Consider the following 25,382-nt stretch of genomic DNA (forward strand, 5'->3'; position numbering starts at 1 on the left):
GTGAAACTTTGTACATGAGTACAACAGTAAACCATATCGAAAAGATGTGGTAGCACCCGGGAGTCCCGACCCTCGGTTATCCTGTGCGTGGAGCATCGTCAAGATTCGTGCTCTGTTCTGACTTCTGACAAACCACAGAGCATTTGCAGTGGAAGCATGCGTGTCCAGGCCATTTCACGATTTTAATAGAGGTACTCAGCTCCGACAGCGGTGCAGGCTGGTGTCTGTTGACAAGACAAGTCACATCTCTTTTCATCTCTCTCCCCCACGCCATGTCTCGCATGCAGATTCTGCATGCACCTGCGAAACTCTCTCACAGTGTAACAAAGTATCTCTCACTTGCAGACAAAAGTATATTTTACCAAGAAATAACCTCTCCCTCTGACACAGGTTCTCTTTCCCACTTGAGTAAAAACATTCTTTCTCTCACTTCTCTCAAAAAGATGAGTTCTCTCTCATAGTCACATCCTATCTCTCTCTTTAGATTTTCAAAGAAACATTTTTCTTTCTCTAAATATCACATGCAGCTTCTCTCTTGGATTTCGATCTTTGTCTTTCTCTTGTGTCAGCAGCTGCAGTGGCCGGGCAAGGCTCGTTGTACGAGAAATTTCTGCTTGCAAAATTACTGCTCACACAGGCCTGCTAATCCAACTGGCGGCCAAGACAGGGCACAAATCTCAAAATTTAGTTTCTTGGTGGATGCTCAGATAAGCGGGAGTCTAGGCCCCCGGGTCCTGAAAATTCATTCTCTAAACCATATTTGTTGCTAAAAAAATTCAGAAATATTTGACTCTTTTAATTATTTTGCTAAATTGGGTGCGTGTAGGCCCATGTTCACCAAATCCACCAAGATTATTGTATAAATAATGGAAAGGAATGGAACTCCCAATTTCTGCATTGAGTGGCTTGGAAAGCAAGTGGATAAGAGGCTCGCTGCATCCCTATGAATGTCCAGCTCGTCACTGACATCCACGGTCTAAAATGTGTGTGTGTGAGAGAGAGAGCGCACGGCAAAGCCTGGCGGCCAAGCGCGCACCGACGCTGGCCGCCGTTTAGAACTCTGTGGGACGACTCTCATAGAGCAGCAGGTCGCAGCACACGCAGAGCAAACCGGCAAGCATCAAGGAGAATACAGCCAGGTATGAATCCCCTAGAGCCGTGAGTCTCTTGCTCCTCTTTTCCCTCCTCTTCTTCTGTACAAATCCAAGGCTCACTCTCGCCAGGTCCATAGGCCACTAATGAAATTGCCGAGTTCTAGTAGAGTTGGAAGCTCAAGTGCTATCATCTTTATAGGTTCTCTAAATTAACCATTCTAGCTATCCGTACTTCAACAAAACAGTAGAGATCGAGAATTTACTAATACTGACATTGATTCTAGATTATTTGCAGAAGAAATTGGTTACAAAACGAAGTGCACTAATTTGAGAGCAGATACAAGGAAGAGCAATCGATGGCCGAGTCTGCCGTTAAGGCCATCGTCGGGAACGTGAGCAACCTTGCCGTTCAGGAGACCACCCTGCTATGTGGAGTCAACCTTGAAGTGGAGTGCCTGAAAAATGAGCTGGAGCGACTGAAGTGGTACCTGAAATCTGCCGATGCTAAATGGAGATCAGGAGATGACCGTGTGGCTACCTGGGTCAGCCAGATCAGGGCCGTCTCATATGAGGCTGAGAATGTCATCGAGGTCGCTGATTACATGGGCAAGAGAAACAGGCTCAAGAAGGGCTTCTTGGGTGCCATCTCAAGGTATGCTCACTTACCCGGTGACTTGATCACTCTTCACAAAGTCGGTGTTGAAATCAAGCGTGTAAGAAGGAAGCTCGATGAGATATTTCAAAGCGCAGAACGTTTGAAATTTAATTTAGACAGTAGTGTTGTTGACAAGGTTCACTTAGATGGTGATTCTCAACAAGAGTATGGTCTTATGTACGAAAACATTGAAGATGATTTTGTGATGATTGGTTTTGAAGATGAATACGAAGAAATAGTTGATAAATTAGTTGACACAGAGAAGGATCTTAGTGTTGTCTCCATAGTTGCCATGGGTGGTGCGGGAAAAACAACACTTGCTAGAAAAGTCTACTCTTCATCTATAGTTGAACAACACTTTGAGAAAATTGCCTGGGTGACTGTATCTGAAAAGTATAAGGGCATTGATTTAATGAAGGATATTATGAAACAAATAATGGGGACAAGGGGTGATTCACTTGAACAAATGGAAGAGTATGAGGTGGGAAAGAAAACCCATGACTTTCTCTTGCATAAAAGATACTTGGTAGTTCTCGATGATGTGTGGGAAACCGACACATGGGACCAAATAAACAGAAAGGTCAAAGCCTTTCCAAATGCAAGTAATGGCAGTAGAGTACTCTTAACCACTCGAAAGGAAGATGTCGCAAATCATATACAAATGCCAACCCATGTTCATCATTTGAAGAAGTTAGACGAAGATGAAAGTTGGAAACTTTTTAACAGCAAAGCTCTACCATCATACATAAGGAGAACAATAATTGATGTGTATGAGTTTGAAGAACTAGGGAGAAACCTTGCAAGAAAATGTGATGGATTACCTCTTGCCCTTGCGGTTTTGGGAGGCTATCTATCAAGGAATCTAAACACACAAACATGGTGTGATATACTCTTGGATTGGCCATCAACCAAGAATGGACAGATGATGCGAGAAATACTAGCTCGCAGTTACAAAGACCTGGCAAATCATCACTTGAGATCGTGTTACCTCTATTTTGCCGCTTTTCCAGAAGATTACAAAATATCTGTGTTGGCTCTTATTGAAGTATGGATAGCAGAAAAATTCATTCCGCATTTACCAAATCATAAACTAGAAGAAACAGCACATAAGTATGTACTCGAGTTGGCTCAGAGAAACTTGGTCCAAGTTATTGAGAGAAGTGAGGTACATGGATGCATTCTAACAGTAAGAATTCATGACATTCTACGTGACTGGTGCATAGAAGAAGCAAGGCAAGATGGTTTTCTTGATGTCATCAACAAAACTGCAGGTAGGCTTCCTCGCCTCTCATTGTAAGTTTATATCTTTAATTTAATTTTGGTGTTATTACAAATCATTAGATTTCTTAATTTGCTGACGTGTATATGCTCTTTGCAAAACTAAAATGCAGGACAAGGTGGTCCATCTTCATCTAATACCATGATATCATATCGTTCTTCTGTCCAAAACTTGAATGGCGATCTAATTTGCCATGAAAGCATATCTAATTCAGCACGAACACTTGTTGTCTTTAGAATTCCTTCAGTATCCTTTTCCAACCAGCTAAAATTGTTGAGGGTTCTTCATATGGAAGATTCTAGTCTGGAAAATTTCTCTAAGATAATTGGTGGGTGCATTTACCTAAGATACCTCAGGCTTAGAAGATGCAAAGGTGTGACATTGCCTTCTTCAATAGGACAACTCATTTACTTGGAGACTATAGATCTAAAATGCACACAAATGGACTCGGTAGTACCAAAGTCCCTCTGGGATATCCCTACTCTAAGGCATGTTTATCTTGGAAATGAGTTTTCCCCACCAAGGAGTCTGCGACATAAAGAGCTCCAGACCTTTGAGTTATATCTTACGCGTGCCAAAACTAAATACCGACGTCATAACATGGTTATTTTTTTGGGCCAGATGAATCAACTAACGACCTTCTCTTGGGCGATTAGCCGTATCCCATCAGAAGTGATTAACATATTTGCAAACATGCCTCATCTTGTCGATATTTATCTCAACAAATTTAGTGTGCTCAAGACGATCCCCGCTAAGTTCCCACAAAGCCTACGGTGTCTTGTTCTATTTGCTGATATCATTGAACAAGATCCGATGCCAATCTTGGAGAAGCTTCCATCTCTTGTGGTGCTGGAGTTATCCGGATATCGTGGCCGAATCATGTCATGCTCTGCCAAAGGGTTTCATCGCATGCAATCGCTAAAACTTGATGAGTTCTCCATTGAGGAGTGGCGGATGGATGTTGGGTCGATGCCAAGGCTCTCCCACCTTGCACTACGGAGATGCAGGCAGATAGGGAAGCTCCCCGAGGGTTTGTTGCATGTTCGGCTCCTCATAGGTGATATTGAACTGTTCAATGTGCCTCGGATTACCGAAGATGATAATACATTGTATGAGCTGCAAAGGAGAGGATGGAAGGTATGCACATATGAAGCTTGTGGAAATATTATCGTTTTTGGAGTCAATTATTGTTTATTAGTTGGATCGACTTAACGGCTCATTGTGCTCAATTTCTCGTGCACATTTTGCACAGGTGAAACGTTCACCGTGAGGCCTTGCATGATTCATCGCAAGATCTTTGACTACGAAGCAGAGGAAGAGTTTCCTGACTCCCAAGGCACTCATTACTTCACAGTATGCATGCTCCGACTTAAAGCTACATGATTCCCTCAAATACCCCAGAATTAGCTGAAGCACTGGCGCTACGGCGTGCGGTGGCTCTCACCCGTGATGAAGGATTTTGAAGGGCCGTTTTGCAGTCAGACTGTTTGTCAGTTATCCAGAGAACCAATGCTTCGACGGGGCTCATCACTGCTGATATCAAGGAGTTGGCGTCGGTCTTTTCGTCTGTTCGCTTTAGTCATGTAAATCGTTTGTCGAATGTCGCGGCACATATTCTAGCTAGATCTTGTGAGTCCTCTAGTGACACTATTTTTCATGTAACCCCGGATTGTATCCGGGAGGCACTCTCTCTTGATTATACTTGATCAATAAAGCGCGATATTCCTCAAAAAAAATGTAATGGAGTAAACTGGTCTAAGTAACCTATATGTGCTCCATCTAATGTATCATGTGTGAGTATGTAAGTATTCCTTTTCATTGAGGTGTTGTCTACCGTAGTCTGACTTGCGCCTTCACGTCCATCGGGTTTATAAATCTGGTACATTTTTCAGTTAAGAAGTTAACAATTAATTTGGTCAATAATATATGCGGTATATGTTATAAAATTATACTATTGATAACTTCCTTTCAACGCAAATATAATGATACATTTTTAACACATAGCTAATGTTTTCCTGAGAAATTAATTTTGAATTTTTTTATTCAGATGCATGTGAAACTTAGAAACCCAACTAGAGGGGAGTCGGAAACATATGAAACTGACACACACCTGCTTGGTTGACAAATTATCCTTTCGAGACCTTGACATGACAACCTGATTTGGCCTTTCCAACTGGAGATGCCCATCTGATCCACGGCACATCTAATCCTGATAGGTGTCAATTTACTACTGATCAAAGCTGGGGTGGGGGTTCATAAGGCAAGCTGGCATTATTTGGTAGAGCAAAGTGTTTTTTTAGTCTCTCAATTTGTTGTGAAGTGTGGCTTTCGTCTTTAATTTTATTTTTGGCGCAACCTTCGTTTCTCAGATCTCAATACCAGATAGATTTAGTCCATGGCAACTGTATTCTTTTGTCAAACCCGGTTTTGACTTGATGTGGCATGATTGTGGCCACATCATGGACCACAGTTTAAATTTTTACCATCAAATCTGTTCGACACTTTTAGTTCAAATAGAAAACCGTCAAAACAGATCATGTCAACAAAAGTTTTAGTTGTGAGTTCTAACCAGCCAGCGATCAGCAGTAGTAGGTTATTTCCATGGTTTCATAATGCGAAAGCCAGCTGACCACTCAACCAAAAACACATGGCAGGCAATCAGCACAAACGGGGACCCAAAACACAACAGCTAAACTGGACAACCAGCTGCTAATTTAAAACAACAATAACCAGCCAAGCAGCGAGCCCAATGACGCCCAGCATTGGCCGGCCGGAAACCAATTACTATATATAACCCCCACAAATGATCTGCCCTTCTCCACCCAAAGATCACAAGCCTGACAACATCTTCAATTCTTTCCCAGCACAAAAGCATTCTTCGGTAGTTCATTGCAGCAGTATCTGTCGAGGAAGCAAATGGCGCTTACTCTGAAGCTCAGGATCCTTGCCGTGGCCGCCGCCTTCGCCGTCATGGTCAGCATGGCCTCTGCGGCTGACGAACCGGCTCCCGCGCCGGCATCTGGAGCTTCAGCGGCCGCCCCGGCTCTTGCCATGGCTTCCTTGTCCGCACTTGTCTTCGGCTACTTCTTCTGATGTCATTAGACGATGTGCATTCGTGTCACACAATTATCTGGGATCTTTCTTTGGTTCTTCTTGTGTCCATATATATATGAGTACAAAAAGTTAATTTACGGCCCTGCCCGTCTTCCTCCCCCGAGATCCAATCTCCCTCCCGGGTCGCTCCTCCCCCGAGCGGCTCCGGAGGCACTCTGCCCTAGAACTTTCCCCTCCCCGATCTTGGCTCCTCCGGCCGCCGCTGCTGCCAGCACTGGCGGCGGTGGCGGCGCCCAACCCGTCGAAGACGGAGGGCTGGAGAGGCGCCGAGCAGCAACACTCCATGGGCGGAGGTGAGGCGCTTGCTGGTGGTGCAGGGCGGCGCGGCCGTCATGGCCATGGCCTGAGGTCTTCCGGCAAAGTGGCGTCGTGGAGGTGCTGGCGTGCCGCCGGCGGACGTGGTGCTCCGACCTGATCTGGGCCTCCCAGCCGATGGCCAACGCGGACACGCGGGGCTGCCTTCTTCTCGACGGTCGGTCCGGCAGGGAGTTGACCGGCGGTGTGGGGGCTTGCTGGTCTTGCATCTACAAGTGGTTTGGACCTGCTGATCTTCAAGCGCCAAGCAAGGTTTTGACTTTCGGTTTGTGAAATTTTTCGCCCCAGGCCGAGATGGCTGAATTTCGGCCATTTTAAAAAATTTCGGCCGAATTTTGACCAAATTTTGGCTCAAATTTGACCAAAATCCATTTTTTCGCCGGAAGGTATTTTTCGCCCCTAGCCGAGATGGCTGAAATTCGGCCGAAATCCGTTTTTCTCGGCCGAAATTCAAAACACAGGCGCCAAGACGTTTGATCTGCTTCATGTCGGCCTCCCCGGTCTAGACGCCGACGAGTTCCGGCCTTCCCCTCGAAGATTTCTGCTGATTGGCGCATGGCGCCACTGGATATCTAGATTGGCTTTGCTCCGGTCGGGCGCGCCCTTATCTTCGGCCAGTGTGGCTTCATGAGGGCGTGGCGCGAAGCTTTGCGTTCTTTTTGGTGCCATGGGACATGTCTAAATATAGATTTATATGGTATTGATAGAGGTGGAGAAGGTCATGGCGGCTGCGATCAGAGGTTTGAAATGGCGGAGAGGTGTTTTGGTTGCGATGAAGACTGGCGGCAGAGGTTCTTCCTGTGTGTCAGGTGTTTGGTGACTTGCAGCTGCAGCCTTGGCAAGATGGGGTGGCAACACTGGTGGACTATATTTTTGACGGTGCTCCTCGAGTGCCGAGCCTTGATTTTCAGGGTTAAAACCCAAGGTCTGGCCTTAATTGGTTGTACCTGGCAATGGCCTTGTTGTAGGCATTGTTTTTGTGAACTCGGAGTCTCCCTAGGTGAAAACCCAATATCTTCGACCGGGTGACGATAATGTCTGCGCATTGTTTCCTTCTTGAAGGCATGTTTGGAGAATCTCTTTTGTGGCCTGGGTGTTGTCTACGGTGGTGGTTAGAGTGCTGCTGTTGCGAGTTTCAATCATCGTGACGGGGTCCTTGTTTTCTTTTTCTCTTTTTTTTCTTGGTTGTGTGCATCCTTGATGTCTTTGTACATGCTGTTGGTGTAGAGGCTGGGTGTAATTGGTATCTTCGTGATATTAATATATTCCCCTTATCGAAAAAAAACTGAATTTACATGTTCTTTTTTCTTTCTAATAAGTATTTTCTTGGATACATACACTTATTTGTAAGTTCTAACTGATCAGTTCTTGATTTTATCATGTTGGATATGCTATTCTTTCAAATTTCAACCTGTTGATGATGGTGCCTTGATTTCTCGAGCGTTGCACAATGTGTGGCCTTTGCTTTCAGGGGAAAACAAAGGTGAAAATTCAAGGTGATTTCAGAACGATTGCCAGAGAAACATAAATAAAAAAAGTGTATACCAAAGCTTGTATGCGAACAACTAATATGATCACTTGTTAGTAAATGCAAATATAAGACACTTCATCCGAAAATATTAAGTTTTCACCCGTTGTCAACAACTGGTTAATAATTCCACTTCCACAAGATATCGTCATATTGTCTGGTTTAATCCTGAATTTTAATACAAGTGTTTCTTACTAAGTATTAATTGCCATCGAATGCTTCCGCCCAAGAAGGAATTGCCAAGGTAAGTGCGAAAATTCGATTCTGAGCTCGGGCTCAGCTGGACCTGATATCATAACGGTTGAGCTCCATGTGGATCTGTGCATGGAGCTGTATTCTAAGTCGTATAGCGCTCGTAGTTGCAGAAATAAAGGGTGGGCCATGTGCACATTTAAAGCAGGCTGTGTCAGCAATGGTTGGATGGCTCGGGATGACGGCCACGGCCCGGGTGCCTTTCTGAGCCCAACTGAGCTGTACTACTTCGACAGAAGACATAAACAGCGTCAAAGCTTATTCCTAGTTCAGGCTTAATCACACTCTTAGTTATCTCATCTGGAAATTGATTGCCCGACGTACTCATAAGCGATGGGCACAGGTCTGTCCGGTGGAGCACTGCCCAGCCGCAGCCTGAAACCATTCAATAGCTAACCAAATCGTGCAAGACTACATCAGTATTTCTGGATTCATTATCCCAAGAATCCAAACAGTGCTTTTGGCAAGCAATCAAACCAACTAATTAAACACACAACTTTCTTTCTTTTCCCACACCCACCACGACAGCAAATTTGGCAGCCATAATGATGTTTCCACAATCACGCATCCAGGATTGCAAGTGCGGTATATAGAAGCATTACATCAACTAAATCTCTGCGGTGCGGATGCCCCGCAAACACTTCCGTTTTGACAGCAAAAACAGGGTATCACCTCTTCGTCCATCCCGTAGCCTCCAGTCCTCCAGGTTCACCTTCCCGGTGACCTGTGCGGACTGCGTCGGCGAAGTGACCTTCCTTCTTCTAGCCTGGTACCCACTTCTCTGCGGGTTGCCGTGACCGACCTCCTGGGCGTAACCAGATGTGTAGCTCGAGGCCCTCTCCATGCCCTGATTCATGTCGCCTCGCAGCAGCACGGCAAGGGACACCAGATCTAGATGCTCCAGATTGTCAGCAAACCCCTCTAGCAGTGGAAAGTTGAAAGCTGGTATCGGATCATCTCCAGACTTGCTCATGGACAAAAATCACGTAGAACTGCAAATAAGACGTAAACGACGGTAGAGCCGAACTGTGCGCACGACTAAATATAACAGGAATCCCAAGCCGTCAGTCTCCGTGGTCTCACCGCGTTGGAACCATTCGCCGCTGCCGACATGGATCTACCAGCGAGGTATGACTAATTCGCAAAGGAGGCGGCAGCCTCGAGCAGAACCATCTTCCACGGAAAACTGATTTCGACGCCCCCCACCCACGCCTACCACTCAGAGCACCCTGGACGGCTCAGTTACATGTCCACTGCATGTACTAACGTACTGGGCCATGGCTCAGCTTGGCGGGAGACGCCGTGTCACTAGACTCAGGTCTCCACCGTGAAGGACTAACCCCGCGGCATCTACGACCGGTCCCACGACCCCACTGTTGCCCGCTGTATAGCCTCAGTATTCCAATTTTCCAGCGAACAGCCCCGGTCGTGTCTGGCGCACTTTACCACATCCCAACGCATGTGCCAACGCCCTAGATATCAGGTGCAGCTGAGCTCGAGCACCAAATCAACATGTCCAGGTAAGTGTTGTTTCTGCGATGAAAGAGATACTGTCCCACCCTTATCTGGTTTTGCCAGTGAGGATGTGCTGTCTGATAAATGATTGTCTTTGGGAGAAATGGTTAGTTGTTAAGTCGCTGCTGCTGCAGAATTATTTGAGCAAGTAGTGCATAGAATGTGGGGTCAATGTGCCACATAGTTCTTCCTGCCCGATCGTGTTTTATGTTGTTTTTCATAATCATAGGCAGAGGAATGCACAATGGGATTTTCTGCTAGTGGAGCCCTAAATGCCCAACATCATCTCCATCTAGGTTCTATATTTTCCGCACGAAAGGAAAATCCCAAGCTCCATGTTCATTTTGTGAGTCTTAAATGAGGATAAAGCTACGGAACCCATTCTGAAAAAGAAAAAAAAGAAAACCCGTACACCACAAGATCACGACGTGCGCACCTGACTACCTTCCGTACTGAAGTACATAGTCGCAGTTGTGAACATGCACAGAGTGTGCCATTCATATCCCCATCATAAAGCCTGAGCACTGGAGTGGTTGAATCTTGGACTTGGACATACAACGATGACTATGGATCCTCTATAAAATACTTACACGGAAACATACTGTGCTAGTAGGAAGACACGGAACACAGTGAATGGTGACGACAGACGAATAGCAAATGTCATCGGCTGGCCAAAGGATGTTCTGTTGGGAATAGGATGCATTAGGAATTTGAGTTGGACATATGAGATAAATACTACTCCCTCCATTCCTCAATGTAGTGCCTATAGTTTTTTGTGAAAGTCAACTTTGCCAACTTTGACCAAGTGTATAGAAAAAATAGTCTACATCTACAATACCAAACATGTACATTCTGAAAATATAGCTCACGATGTATCCAATGATGTGCATTTGGTATTCTAGATGTACCTATTTTCTCTAAGAATATGGTCAAAGTTTGTAATGTTTGACTTTTGCAAAAATCTATACGCACTACACTACGGAACGGAGGGAGTATGACCTTTTGATTGGTTCTGCCTGCAAGCCAGTACTTTTTTGGTATGTTGGTCAATGTCAGCAGCCCAGTCGCTTTCAGAGTGCGTACTAGCGGAGCAGCTCCTGCATGTGACCGTTCATTAGAGAACGGATTTTTGAAGCACGGCTCCACGGAGCATCTGGTTTGAATTTAGTGCTAAAAATAGTTTTTTTAAGTTCTGAAAAAGGTGATCTTTTATCATATGAATATATATGGATGTTCTCTATGCGCCTCTTAATTTCGCTCAATAACACAACATATTATACGGTACAGAAAAAAAGACAAAACTCTGCTGAAAAAAAACAAAGAACAAGCTCATTTTTGTGTATGTATTTGTCTTTTTTGTATATCTCGCACAGAAACACCTATACATTGACCCCACATATATTTCTTCGATTCATTTCACTGCCAGAATAATCTGGATTTAAAGTAGTTAAATCCCTACATAAACAAGTAAGTGGAAGAAGGGCAACATACAAACATATTGTTGAGGACAAAATTGATCAAAACCAATTGGTTCCCTAAGACAAGAGTTTTGCCTTCCAACTATCGAGTCGCTTCTCAAGTCCCTCTTCCATATATTTCCACTCATTGACACTTAGAAGCCGATAGTTAATCGGGATACCTAGGTACCGAATAGGTAGATGTGCCCAAGCCGGCAGCCGAAAATCTCATCATACTAGTATGTTGAATCTGTGGCTTCACCGAAGTAGAAAAGTTCAATCTTATGAAAAATAATTTTAAGAACAGAAAGCTCCTTAAAAGCACATAATATAAGAGCTTAAGGTTTCTTGCCATATCTAGGTCATGATCCATACAAAATACTCCCTCTGTAAACTAATATAAGAGTGTTTAGATAACTAAAATAGTGATCTAAACGCTCTTATATTAGTTTACGGAGGGAGTATTATACCATCCGCATAGCGTAGAACAGACAAGCGATCTTACGAGATCGCCTGCTCATGGAATAATGGATGCACGTCCTCATTGTGATATGAGACGCTGCAGATATTGTCGGATAGCTGCTGAAAAAATGATATTATTTTGTCGTATAGGTTACGGCCGGACCCACGGCCCTCCAGGACGACATCTCGGTCCTGTACAGATATGTGCCAACGGTAACTAGCTCCTCCAGCTGGGCCATACAGGCAGGAATTCTAAAACCGACGTCAGTATAAGAATCTCTGACGAAACGCATCCGTCATCCTTCGAGGTCGCGCATAGGTTAACACTGATCGAATACGGGGGCAAGTTATTTATTAATCCAAATTCCAGGTATGTAATAAAATGGATTTGAGATTTCTAATTTGAGATATCCGGTTGTAGAATGAATTATTTAAGGCGTAAGCGGTCACTGTCCGCGGACGTGCCTGGACAGGGGTCGGATTTGTCAAGTCCGGTTGTAGAAGCTCTAAGTAGGGAACATATTTTTGGGTAACTTGACTAGGTGAACATGTATCACCATCCGTCTCGAATAGTGGTAGATACATTCATTTGAGCGAGAAGTAATTCGGGACAGAGGCTGTATTTATATCTTAAATTCATCGTGGTGAAATGAAATTGCTGACTATATAATTTTTTGAATGGCATGAACACACTTGTGATGTCCTAGTTTCTAAGTTAACAAAGCGAAAACATTATAATTGATGGAAGACAGGAAACTTGTAACTTCTAGCCAAGAAGGATAAGGGAGATGAAATTACGTGATTCCGAAAAATATAAGTAAGCTTAATACTATAGTGGGAAAACCATCCGAAAATATATAGGAGCGTTTGTCCTCGCTTGAGCATGCTATTAGTGTTGCTGGCTCGATTGGCGTATGTGTCGATGCCCGTATTAAAGCGTCGTATGTGCGAGCAGGCGTGGAAATTTCTTTTGGACGCTGAGCTCCATAGCGCCCATTTAAAAAATAATCAAAATTCATATTTTTATATTTCAAAAAATTCTACAAAAATACAGATATACATGGAGGAATAATGCACATTCAAGATGGAAATGGTGAAATGAGGGCTGTGCAAAAAAAAAAAGTGGTTTTTCAACACATCATTCTGTTGATCTGTTCACCCCCCAAAGTCCATGAAATTACTATTTTGTACATATCATAATTCAAGGTATATTATCGTGATTTTTTTCACACACATACATTTCATCCTATGTACATGAATTTTGATTTTCTTGAAACCGGACAGTTTGAATTTTGATTTAAAAAAAATCGACCTCCATGAAGCCTGGTCACCAAAACTCCCTACTCGGGCAGGCAGACAAATATAGACTATTCCCACCACTGGGGATGGACCCATCACATAGCATATCGCCGAAATACCACTCGCATCCCAAGTTGTACCACTGGACCAGATACAGCAGTAGGCGAACTCATTCGATGTATCACCGTACTCATTTGTGACATGGAAAATTTAATAAAAAAAACTGTCTATTAACATACGAGAAGGCATTTTCATAAAAACTTAGCCATGTTATCTGTACAAATTTTCTCACACTTCCCTGCACATAGAAAATTTCTTATCTACAACATTTTTATTGAATTTACCTTGGCAAATTTTCAAACAAACCATGGCAAATTTATTGACACCTATATTTTGCCATGCCAAATTTCTTTTGTGATATTGTTTAGTTTTTATATAGTTTTTGACATGGATCATGGCAATTCTTTTTGTACATAACATGTATACACCAATATTTTTTTGTTTGCGCCTAAGAAAATGTAGGTAAATTTGTTTTTGCGACATGGAAAATATAAAAATGTCGATCTTGTGACATGGAATTTCTTCTTAAAACGATACTCACGTGGGAAGTTCACTTTCTGCCATGCGGAAGTCGATATGTATATGAGCTCGTTGCTTGGATACTAACAGTTAAGAGCATCTCTAATAAACGGTCCATACATAAAAATAACTAATTTTTGAAGCTTCGAGAGCAAAAAGCGCTGCTTCAACAGACGGTTCATATGTAAAATAAATTGGATCACCGTCTTCTAGAGATGTAAAATTGAAAACTACGTGATGCAAATTTACATCACGAGATACAACTAATGTAAAATCACGGCCGCCCGCCAAACGACCAACCGACAGTTCATTCCCCCTTCCGCCTCGCAACCGCCCGCCCGCGACCTGCCCGCCGCAGCTCCCCGCTCGGCCGCCGCCCAGGTCCCCGACGCCGCCTCGCTATAGATCCAGCCCCCCGCCGCCGATTCCACCTTGCCTGGGCCGCCGTCTGCCGCCGCGCCGCCCCATCGCGTCCGCCTCTGCCCTGCCCCGATCCCGTCTGCCTCCTCTTTGGCCGCCTCCGCCTACGGTCCGTCCTTCGTTCGGCCCCGCTCCGTGCGCCTCCGCCCAGCCCTACCCCGGCCGCCTCCGTCTCCGGTCCATCCGCCGCCCCGCTCTGTCCGCCTCCGCCCCGCGCCACACGCCGCCGCCCCGCTTCGGCCCTGCGTCGCACGCCGCCGGCCCGCTCCCCTCTCGGCTGCCGCCCCGACTTGCTACCCGCTCGGCCGCTGCCCGCTCCCCGATGGCGCCGAAGAAGACTCCAAATGCAAGTCCGGTTTCTTCGCCATAAGGGCGAAGCCCTCCAGGAACTTCGGAGTGGAGTTCTCCGACGCGATGCGGCTTTGGTGGCTCGGCACGTATCCCACCGCCGATGAGGCCGTGGGTGCCTACGACGTGGCGGTGTGGCGTGCCGGACGGCCGAAGACGGACCTCAACTTCCCGGAGGTCGAGACCCAGGAGGTGGCGGAGTGGCTCGTGCCGCAGGGCATCCGGATGGAGGAGATGCCGGCGAAGAAGGCGAAGAAGAGACCGGCGGTTGTCGTCGCTCCCAGCAAGAGCGACGAGGCGGCGATGGGTCGGTTTGCACGAGAGCATCCGCAGTACGTCCAGGCCGAGCTGGAGCACTACTGGAAGCACGACGTCGAGGCGCAAAAGAAGGGGGTGAAGAAGGAGGACGAGGCCAGCCCCTCGACTGTGATCCCTATCAAGTCGTTGGATGAGGACTGGGGTGACTCCGAGGAGGAGGACGAGGGGTGCGATGACCCGACCAAGGACGAGTTCTGGGAGCAGTTCCGCAGCTCCGATGACGAGGAGTAGTTTCATCTAGTAGTTCGAATAAGTAGTAGGTGAATTTATGTATGAAACTACGTTGAATTTCATGTTTGAACTATGTTGAGATGAAGTAGTAGTTGGTTGTTTTAATCTTCATTTTGAACCATCTATTGGAGTTGCTCTTTTATTTATATCTCCGTTTTGGACCATCTGTTGGAGTTGAGCCTTTTTCGAAGATGTAAAAAGCACTTTTTGGTGCTTCAAATTTGGACCATCACCGGTTTGAAGCACCAAAATATTGATTATCTAGTGAAGATGCTCTAAGAGTACTATAGTAGCATGACGGCTCAATATTTAAATCAAATAACGAGTTAATAATGCGAAGGAATATCGACCAAAAAGAGGACATTAATCTTCATCTTGCATCGTTGTACCAACAGTACACTACGGCAACCTGCCGTGACGGCAGTGCCTCAGTCCATCTGCCCAACCACAGGCCCACAGCTGCATATGCACTGTTGCCTCCGAGTATACGAACCAGTGTTTTTGTTGGCCATCATTCCTGTCCCCACGCCTTTGTGCCATTGGTCCATACAAGCAAAAGGGCTGGTGCATTGCCACAGGAGAAAAAAAAAAATCATAATCGTCAATGGCCATGATCATATTTTACTACATCACCAAGATACACCATCACTCTTAATTTCGTGACATCATGAAAAAATAAACTCATGAACATATATGAAATTATGGATATTTTTCAAATTCATGAACACTGTACAAATTTTCGAACATTTTCTTAAGTCAAGACCACTTTATACTATTTCCAATCATTTTTAGAAAATTGTGAATATTTTTTTTAACAATTCTCTTGAATCGGCGAAAATTTCTAGAATGGACGAACATTGTGTTGGAAATTGGTGGAACTATTTTCGAAATTAACAACCATGTTCTTTATGTAAAGAACACTTTTTTATTTCAAGAAATTTTTTTGAAATGCATGATCAATTCTTGAATCGGCGAACATTTTATGAATGAATAAACTATTTTGTATGTCACGAATAGTTTTTGAATTTTTAGGATACATTTTTCAAATTAGCAATATCTTTTTACAATTTCGTTAACATTTTTTAGTATGCGGACTTTACAAAAAATCATGAACATTTTTTGATTTTGCGAATATTTGTTTTAAAAATTTACAACATTTTTTGAATTAGCAATTTTTTTATAAAATAAAAAACAATTTTTGAATCCACAAACATTTCATAATTTATTAGAAAAAGTTCAAAGTTCTTATTGGTTTTAATTTTCCGAACTTTTCTGAAGTTCTAAATTATTTAAAGTAGAAAAAGGAGAACAGAAAAGAAAAAGAAAATGAAAAAAATACGAAAACTAAAAGCACGCCGCTGGGACATAGGCGGCCAAATGGGCGCGTTGTGTCTTTTCCCGGCACGCAGAGCGCAGTATAGCAGATCCCTTCTGCATGGGCTGGCCCGGGCGACGTATTCCCCAGTGTGAAACATTTTTTCATCACATATAGGTGGCATTGGTGGGTAATATTTTACAACTTTCAGGGCAATTTCGATGACGTACTGCCAAAAATAATAGCCCGTTTATTATTAGGTATAGATAAGAGGAGCAGGCGAGTTTGTCCGACGTAACACCGCTCTCAGCGATCTTATACTAAGTGAAGAATTAAACCGCTAGTTTGACTGGCGACTTTGCCACAGCGCTGAAGGAAAAGTAGGGGATGGGGTCCTATTGGCGATGACCTTTCCGAGTTTGAAAATAGCTACCGACATCATCATTGGTTTGATGGCAAATTAATCCTTGAAATTTCATAAACTGCCTAAAGTACCATCGAGTGCTTTTAAAATGACAGGTTGTGTACTTTAATTATTAGCATGGATGTACTTAATGCTATGAAATGATAGCCTGAAAGGATTCATAATACAATAGGACTATTTATATCATCTGAAAAATGAGAAGAGAAATTAATTTATATTTAGTGGTTTGTTGTATGCAACACATAACCTATTATTGTACCGACATCCAAAAAGGTTGAACTTATCACATGCTATCGTCTCTTAGACGGTTGCAACCAATGCTCATAGGTACCTAATCCTCCACACGTTGCAAAGAGCAACATATATGGATCCATCCTATTGCTTGAGAGATAACCTGGAAAATAAAAAAAGCATGACATTTTATCTTTCACGAAAACACACACACACACACACACATAGAGGAAGGGACTTGTCTATCTCTTTGTTATTTTTGTATATACATGCCCCAAATAGTCTAAGTTATCTTCTGAAAATTTTGCATCTTATAAATTCCTAGTATTACTTACATACAAGTTTATTGTTTGAGAAACACGTCACAAATGAAGACGCTCACAACATGCGAGCACACTCACCCCAATGAATACACATGTGCAACCCGACCACCATGAGGTCCATGAGTACCTCAGAAGATTGAGTTGGCAGATCTTTAGATTGACGAAGTTGCCACAATCACCTCGTAGTCGATAGGCACGCCATATCACTGAAAAAATAGTGCTAGAGAACCTGAAATAAATCTAGGAAATATGCTAGCATTCGTGTCAAGTCAATGACTTCAACCCGGGTGGACTGGTTCCATCGTAGGGAACCAAACCATTGAATCTAGGATACATGTTTTCTTCACATTTCTCTTACAATTACTGAAATACAAAACCACCAGCTAAAGAAAGACTAGGATTAAATAAATGGTTCTAGAAAGTTCAAGCTCAATATGACAATTCTATACACTACATGAAAAAGCCTTATAGGTGGCCTCAAATGAGTGGCCGGCTGTTGGAAATATGCCCTAGAGGCAATAATAAATGGTTATTATTATATTTCTTTGTTCATGGTAATTGTCTATTATTCATGCTATAATTGTGTTATCCGGAAATCGTAATACATGTGTGAATACATAGACCACAACGTGTCCCTAGTAAGCCTCTAGTTGACTAGCTCGTTGATCAACAGATAGTCATGGTTTCCTGACTATGGACATTGGATGTCATTGATAACGGGATCACATCATTGGGAGAATGATGTGATGGACAAGACCCAATCCTAAGCATAGCATAAAAGATCGTATAGTTTCGTTTGCTAGAGCTTTTCCAATGTCAAGTATCTTTTTCTTAGACCATGAGATCGTGCAACTCCCGGATACCGTAGGAGTGCTTTGGGTCTGCCAAACGTCACAACGTAACTGGGTGACTATAAAGGTGTACTACGGGTATCTCCGAAAGTGTCTGTTGGGTTGGCACGGATCGAGACTGGGTTTTGTCACTCCGTATGACGGAGAGGTATCTCTGGGCCCACTCGGTAATGCATCATCATAATGAGCTCAATGTGACTAAGGCGTTAGTCACGGGATCATGCATTGCGGTACGAGTAAAGAGACTTGCCGGTAACGAGATTGAACAAGGTATTGGGATACCGACGATCGAATCTCGGGCAAGTAACATACCGATTGACAAAGGGAATTGTATACGGGATTGATTGAATCCTCGACATCGTGGTTCATCCGATGAGATCATCGTGGAACATGTGGGAGCCAACATGGGTATCCAGATCCCGCTGTTGGTTATTGACCGGAGAGGCGTCTCGGTCATGTCTGCATGTCTCCCGAACCCGTAGGGTCTACACACTTAAGGTTCGGTGACGCTAGGGTTGTAGAGATATGTGTATGCGGAAATCCGAAAGTTGTTCGGAGTCCCGGATGAGATCCCGGACGTCACGAGGAGTTCCGGAATGGTCCGGAAGTGAAGAATTATATATAGGAAGTCAAGTTTCGGCCACCGGGAAAGTTTCGGGGGTTACCGGTATTGTACCGGGACCACCGGAAGGGTCCCGGGGGTCCACCGGGTGGGGCCACCTATCCCGGAGGGCCCCGTGGGCTGAAGTGGGAAGGGAACCAGCCCCTAGTGGGATGGGCGCCCCCATGGGCCTCCCCCCTGCGCCTAGGGTTGGAAACCCTAGGGTGGGGGGGCGCCCCACTTGCCTTGGGGGGCAAGGCACCCCCTTGGCCGCCGCCCCCCCATCTAGATGGGGCTTGGCCGGCGCCCCCCCCTCCCAAGGGGCCTATATAAAGGGGGGGGAGGGAGGGCAGTAGTACAACAGCCTTGGGCGCCTCCCTCCTCCCCTGCTACATCTCTCCCTCTCGCAGAAGCTCGGCGAAGCCCTGCCGAGACCCGCTACATCCACCACCACGCCGTCGTGCTGCTGGATCTCCATCAACCTCTCCTTCCCCCTTGCTGGATCAAGAAGGAGGAGACGTCGCCGCACCGTACGTGTGTTGAACGCGGAGGTGCCGTCCGTTCGGCACTCGGTCATCGGTGATTTGAATCACGGCGAGTACGACTCCGTCATCCACGTTCATTGGAACACTTCTGCTCGCGATCTACAAGGGTATGTAGATGCACTCCTTTCCCCTCGTTGCTAGTATACTCCATAGATGGATCTTGGTGAGCGTAGGAAAATTTTAAAATTATGCTACGATTCCCAACAGTGGCATCATGAGCCAGGCCTATGCGTAATTACTATGCACGAGTAGAACACAAAGAAGTTGTGGGCGTTGATGTTGCCAATTCTTCTTGCCGCTACTAGTCGTTTCTTGTTTCGGCGGCATTGTAGGATGAAGCGGCCCGGACCGACCTTACACGTACGCTTACGTGAGACAGGTTTCACCGACTGACATGCACTAGTTGCATAAGGTGGCTAGCGGGTGTCTGTCTCTCCTACTTTAGTCGGAACGGATTCGATGAAAAGGGTCCTTATGAAGGGTAAATAGAAATTGGCAAATCACGTTGTGGTCATACGTAGGTAAGAAACGTTCTTGCTAGAAACCTACAAACCACGTAAAAACTTGCAACAACAATTAGAGGACGTCTAACTTGTTTTTGCAGCATGTGCTATGTGATGTGATATGGCCAGAAGATGTGATGAATGATATATGTGATGTATGAGATTGATCATATTCTTGTAATAGGAATCACGACTTGCATGTCGATGAGTATGACAACTGGCAGGAGCCATAGGAGTTGTCTTTATTATTTTGTATGACCTGCGTGTCATTGAATAACGCCATGTACATTACTTTACTTTGTTGCTAAACGCGTTAGCCATAGAAGTAGAAGTAATCGTTGGCGTGACGACTTCATGAAGACACAATGATGGAGATCATGATGATGGAGATCATGGTGTCATGCCGGTGACGAAGATGATCATGGTGCCCTGAAGATGGAGATCAAAGGAGCATAATGATATTGGCCATATCATGTCACTATTTGATTGCATGTGATGTTTATCATGTTTTGCATCTTATTTGCTTAGAACGACGGTAGTAAGTAAGATGATCCCTTATGATAATTTCAAGAAAGTGTTCACCCTAACTGTGCACCGTTGCGAAGATTCGTTGTTTCGAAGCACCACGTGATGATCGGGTGTGATAGATTCTAACGTTCGCATACAACGGGTGTTGCCGAGCCTAGCATGTACAGACATGGCCTCGGAACACACGCAATACACTTAGGTTGACTTGACGAGCCTAGCATGTACAGACATGGCCTCGGAACACGGAGGACCGAAAGGTCGAGCATGAGTCGTATAGAAGATACGATCAACATGGAGATGTTCACCGATCTTGACTAGTCCGTCTCACGTGATGATCGGACACGGCCTAGTTAACTCGGATCATGTTTCACTTAGATGACTAGAGGGATGTCTATCTGAGTGGGAGTTCATTGAGTAATTTGATTAAATGAACTTAATTATCATGAACTTAGTCTAAAAATCTTTACACTATGTCTTGTAGATCTAATGGCCAACGTTGTCCTCAATTTCAACGCGTTCCTAGAGAAAACCAAGCTGAAAGATGATGGCAGCAACTATACGGACTGGGTCCGGAACTTGAGGATCATCCTCATAGTAGCCAAGAAAGATTATGTCTTAGAAGCACCGCTAGGTGAAGCACCAATCCCAGAGAACCAAGACGTTATGAACGCTTGGCAGCAGCGTGCTGATGATTACTCCCTCGTTCAGTGCGGCATGCTTTACAGCTTAGAACCAGGTCTCCAAAAGCGTTTTGAGAAACATGGAGCATATGAGATGTTCGAGGAGCTGAAAATGGTTTTCCAAGCTCATGCCCGGGTCGAGAGATATGAAGTCTCCGACAAGTTCTTCAGCTGTAAAATGGAGGAGAATAGTTCTGTTAGTGAGCACATACTCAGAATGTCTGGGTTGCACAACCGCTTGTCTCAGCTGGGAGTTAATCTCCCGGATGACGCGGTCATTGACAGAATCCTCCAGTCGCTTCCACCAAGCTACAAGAGCTTTGTGATGAACTTCAATATGCAGGGGATGGAAAAGACCATTCCTGAGGTATATTCAATGCTGAAATCAGCGGAGGGGGAGATCAGAAAAGAACATCAAGTGTTGATGGTGAATAAAACCACTAAGTTCAAGAAGGGCAAGGGTAAGAAGAACTTCAAGAAGGACGGCAAGGGAGTTGCCGCGCCCGGTAAGCCAGTTACTGGAAAGAAGTCAAAGAATGGACCCAAGCCTGAAACTGAGTGTTTTTATTGCAAGGGAAGTGGTCACTGGAAGCGGAACTGCCCCAAATACTTAGCGGACAAGAAGGCCGGCAACGCCAAAGGTATATGTGATATACATGTAATTGATGTGTACCTTACCAGTACTCGTAGTAGCTCCTGGGTATTTGATACCGGTGCGGTTGCTCATATTTGTAACTCAAAATAGGAACTACGGAATAAACGGAGACTGGCGAAGGACGAGGTGACGATGCGCGTCGGGAATGGTTCCAAGGTCGATGTGATCGCCGTCGGCACGCTACCTCTGCATCTACCCACGGGATTAGTTTTAAACCTCAATAATTGTTATTTAGTGCCAGCTTTGAGCATGAACATTGTATCTGGATCTCGTTTAATTCGAGATGGCTACTCATTTAAATCCGAGAATAATGGTTGTTCTATTTATTTGAGAGATATGTTTTATGGTCATGCCCCGCTGGCAATGGTTTATTTTTGATGAATCTCGAACGTGATGTTACACATATTCATAGTGTGAATACCAAAAGATGTAAAGTTGATAACGATAGTCCCACATACTTGTGGCACTGCCGCCTTGGTCACATTGGTGTCAAGCGCATGAAGAAGCTCCATGCAGATGGACTTTTGGAGTCTCTTGATTACGAATCATTTGACACGTGCGAACCATGCCTCATGGGTAAGATGACCAAGACCCCGTTCTCCGGAACAATGGAGCGAGCAACCAACTTATTGGAAATCATACATACCGATGTGTGCGGTCCAATGAGTGTTGAGGCTCGCGGAGGATATCGTTATGTTCTCACTCTCACTGATGACTTAAGTAGATATGGGTATGTCTACCTAATGAAACACAAGTCTGAAACCTTTGAAAAGTTCAAGGAATTTCAGAGTGAGGTTGAGAATCAACGTGACAGAAAAATAAAATTCTTACGATCAGATCATGGTGGAGAATATTTATGTCACGAGTTTGGTGCACACTTAAGGAAATGTGGAATAGTTTCACAACTCACGCCGCCTGGAACACCTCAGAGAAACGGTGTGTCCGAACGTCGTAATCGCACTCTATTGGATATGGTGCGATCTATGATGTCTCTTACCGATTTACCGCTCTCATTTTGGGGCTATGCTTTAGAGACTGCCGCATTCACTTTAAATAGGGCTCCGTCGAAATCCGTTGAGACGACACCGTATGAATTATGGTTTGGGAAGAAACCTAAGCTGTCGTTTCTAAAAGTTTGGGGATGCGATGCTTATGTCAAGAAACTTCAACCTGAAAAGCTCGAACCCAAGTCGGAGAAATGCGTCTTCATAGGATACCCTAAGGAAACTATTGGGTATACCTTCTACCTCAGATCCGAAGGCAAGATCTTCGTTGCCAAGAACGGGTCCTTTCTAGAGGAGTTTCTCTCGAAAGAATTGAGTGGGAGGAAAGTGGAACTTGATGAGGTGATAGTCACCCCTTCCGAACCGGAAAGTAGCGCAGCGCGGGAAAATGTTCCTGTGGTGCCTACACCGACTGGGGAGGAAGTTAATGATGATGATCATGAAGCTTCGGATCAAGTTACTACTGAACTTCATAGGTCCACAAGGACACGTTCCGCACCAGAGTGGTACGGCAACCCTGTCCTGGAAATCATGTTGTTAGACAACGGTGAACCTTCGAACTATGAAGAAGCGATGGCGGGCCCGGATTCCGACAAATGGCTAGAAGCCATGAAATCCGAGATAGGATCCATGTATGAAAACGAAGTATGGACTTTGAATGACTTGCCCGATGATCGGCGAGCCATAGAAAACAAATGGATCTTTAAGAAGAAGACGGACGCGGATGGTAATGTGACCATCTATAAGGCTCGACTTGTCACTAAGGGTTATCGACAAGTTCAAGGGGTTGACTACGATGAGACTTTCTCACCCGTAGCGAAGCTGAAGTCCGTCTGAATCATGTTAGCAATTGCCGCATACTATGATTATGAGATATGGCAGATGGACGTCAAAACGGCATTCCTTAACGGCTTCCTTAAGGAAGAGTTGTATATGATGCAGCCAGAAGGTTTTGTCGATCCTAAGAATGCTAACAAAGTATGCAAGCTCCAGCGCTCAATCTATGGGCTGGTGCAAGCATCTCGGAGTTGGAACATTCGCTTTGATGAGATGATCAAAGCGTTTGGGTTTACACAGACTTATGGAGAAGCCTGTGTTTACAAGAAAGTGAGTGGGAGCTCTGTAGCATTTCTCTTATTATATGTGGATGACATACTATTGATGGGAAATGATATAGAATTCTTGGAAAGTATAAAGGCCTATTTGAATAAGTGTTTTTCAATGAAGGACCTTGGAGAAGCTGCTTATATATTAGGCATCAAGATCTATAGAGATAGATCAAGACGCCTCATTGGTCTTTCACAGAGTATGTACCTTGACAAGATATTGAAGAAGTTCAATATGGATCAGTCCAAGAAGGGGTTCTTGCCTGTATTGCAAGGTGTGCAATTGAGCACGGCTCAATGCCCGACCACGGCAGAAGATATAGAAAAGATGAGTGTCATCCCCTATGCCTCGGCCATAGGGTCTATTATGTATGCCATGCTGTGTACCAGACCTGATGTAAACCTTGCCGTGAGTTTGGTAGGAAGGTACCAAAGTAATCCCGGCATGGAACACTGGACAGCGGTCAAGAATATCCTGAAGTACCTGAAGAGGACTAAGGATATGTTTCTCGTTTATGGAGGTGACGAAGAGCTCGTCGTAAAGGGTTACGTCGACACTAGCTTCGACACAGATCTGGATGACTCGAAGTCACAAACCGGATACGTGTATATTTTGAATGGAGGAGCAGTAAGCTGGTGCAGTTGCAAGCAAAGCGTCGTGGCGGGATCTACATGTGAAGCGGAGTACATGGCAGCCTCGGAGGCAGCACAGGAAGCAGTCTGGGTGAAGGAGTTTATTACCGACCTAGGGGTGATTCCCAATGTGTCGGGCCCGATGACTCTCTTCTGTGACAACACTGGAGCTATTGCCCTTGCGAAGGATCCCAGGTTTCACAGGAAGACCAGGCATATCAAGCGTCGCTTCAACTCCATTCGTGAAAGTGTTCAAAATGGAGACATAGATATTTGTAAAGTACATACGGACCTGAATGTAGCAGATCCGTTGACTAAACCTCTCCCTAGAGCAAAACATGATCAACACCAGGACGCAATGGGTGTTCGATTCATCACAATGTAACTAGATTATTGACTCTAGTGCAAGTGGGAGACTGTTGGAAATATGCCCTAGAGGCAATAATAAATGGTTATTATTATATTTCTTTGTTCATGGTAATTGTCTATTGTTCATGCTATAATTGTGTTATCCGGAAATTGTAATACATGTGTGAATACATAGACCACAACGTGTCCCTAGTAAGCCTCTAGTTGACTAGCTCGTTGATCAACAGATAGTCATGGTTTCCTGACTATGGACATTGGATGTCGTTGATAACGGGATCACATCATTAGGAGAATGATGTGATGGACAAGACCCAATCCTAAGCATAGCATAAAAGATCGTGTAGGTTCGTTTGCTAGAGCTTTTTCAATGTCAAGTATCTTTTCCTTAGACCATGAGATCGTGCAACTCCCGGATACCGTAGGAGTGCTTTGGGTGTGCCAAACGTCACAACGTAACTGGGTGACTATAAAGGTGCACTACGGGTATCTCCGAAAGTGTCTGTTGGGTTGGCACGGATCGAGACTGGGATTTGTCACTCCGTGTGACGGAGAGGTATCTCTGGGCCCACTCGGTAATGCATCATCATAATGAGCTCTATGTGACTAAGGCGTTAGTCACGGGATCATGCATTGCGGTACGAGTAAAGAGACTTGCCGGTAACGAGATTGAACAAGGTATTGGGATACCGACGATCGAATCTCGGGCAAGTAACATACCGATTGACAAAGGGAATTGTATACGGGATTG

General features: G+C 44.7%; 1 protein-coding gene across 2 annotated transcripts; it reads left to right on the forward strand.

Moving 5' to 3' along the window:
- The first annotated feature begins 958 nt into the window (after nt 1-958).
- On the forward strand, nt 959-4,748 carry LOC123182546 (putative disease resistance protein At1g50180). Of its 2 annotated transcripts, none has more exons than XM_044595152.1 (4): nt 959-1,139; nt 1,379-3,020; nt 3,141-4,165; nt 4,281-4,748. In XM_044595152.1, exons 2-4 carry the CDS (start codon nt 1,451-1,453, stop codon nt 4,296-4,298), a joined length of 2,613 nt encoding a protein of 870 aa, XP_044451087.1. In that variant the 5' UTR covers nt 959-1,139; nt 1,379-1,450; the 3' UTR covers nt 4,299-4,748. The 2 variants fall into 2 exon arrangements, with proteins under 2 accessions (XP_044451087.1, XP_044451088.1); XM_044595153.1 differs by having other exon boundaries at nt 1,390-3,020.
- Nucleotides 4,749-25,382: the final 20,634 nt, after the last annotated feature.

This window comes from Triticum aestivum, chromosome 1D (genome assembly GCF_018294505.1).
Source record: "Triticum aestivum cultivar Chinese Spring chromosome 1D, IWGSC CS RefSeq v2.1, whole genome shotgun sequence".
NCBI lineage: Eukaryota > Viridiplantae > Streptophyta > Magnoliopsida > Poales > Poaceae > Triticum > Triticum aestivum.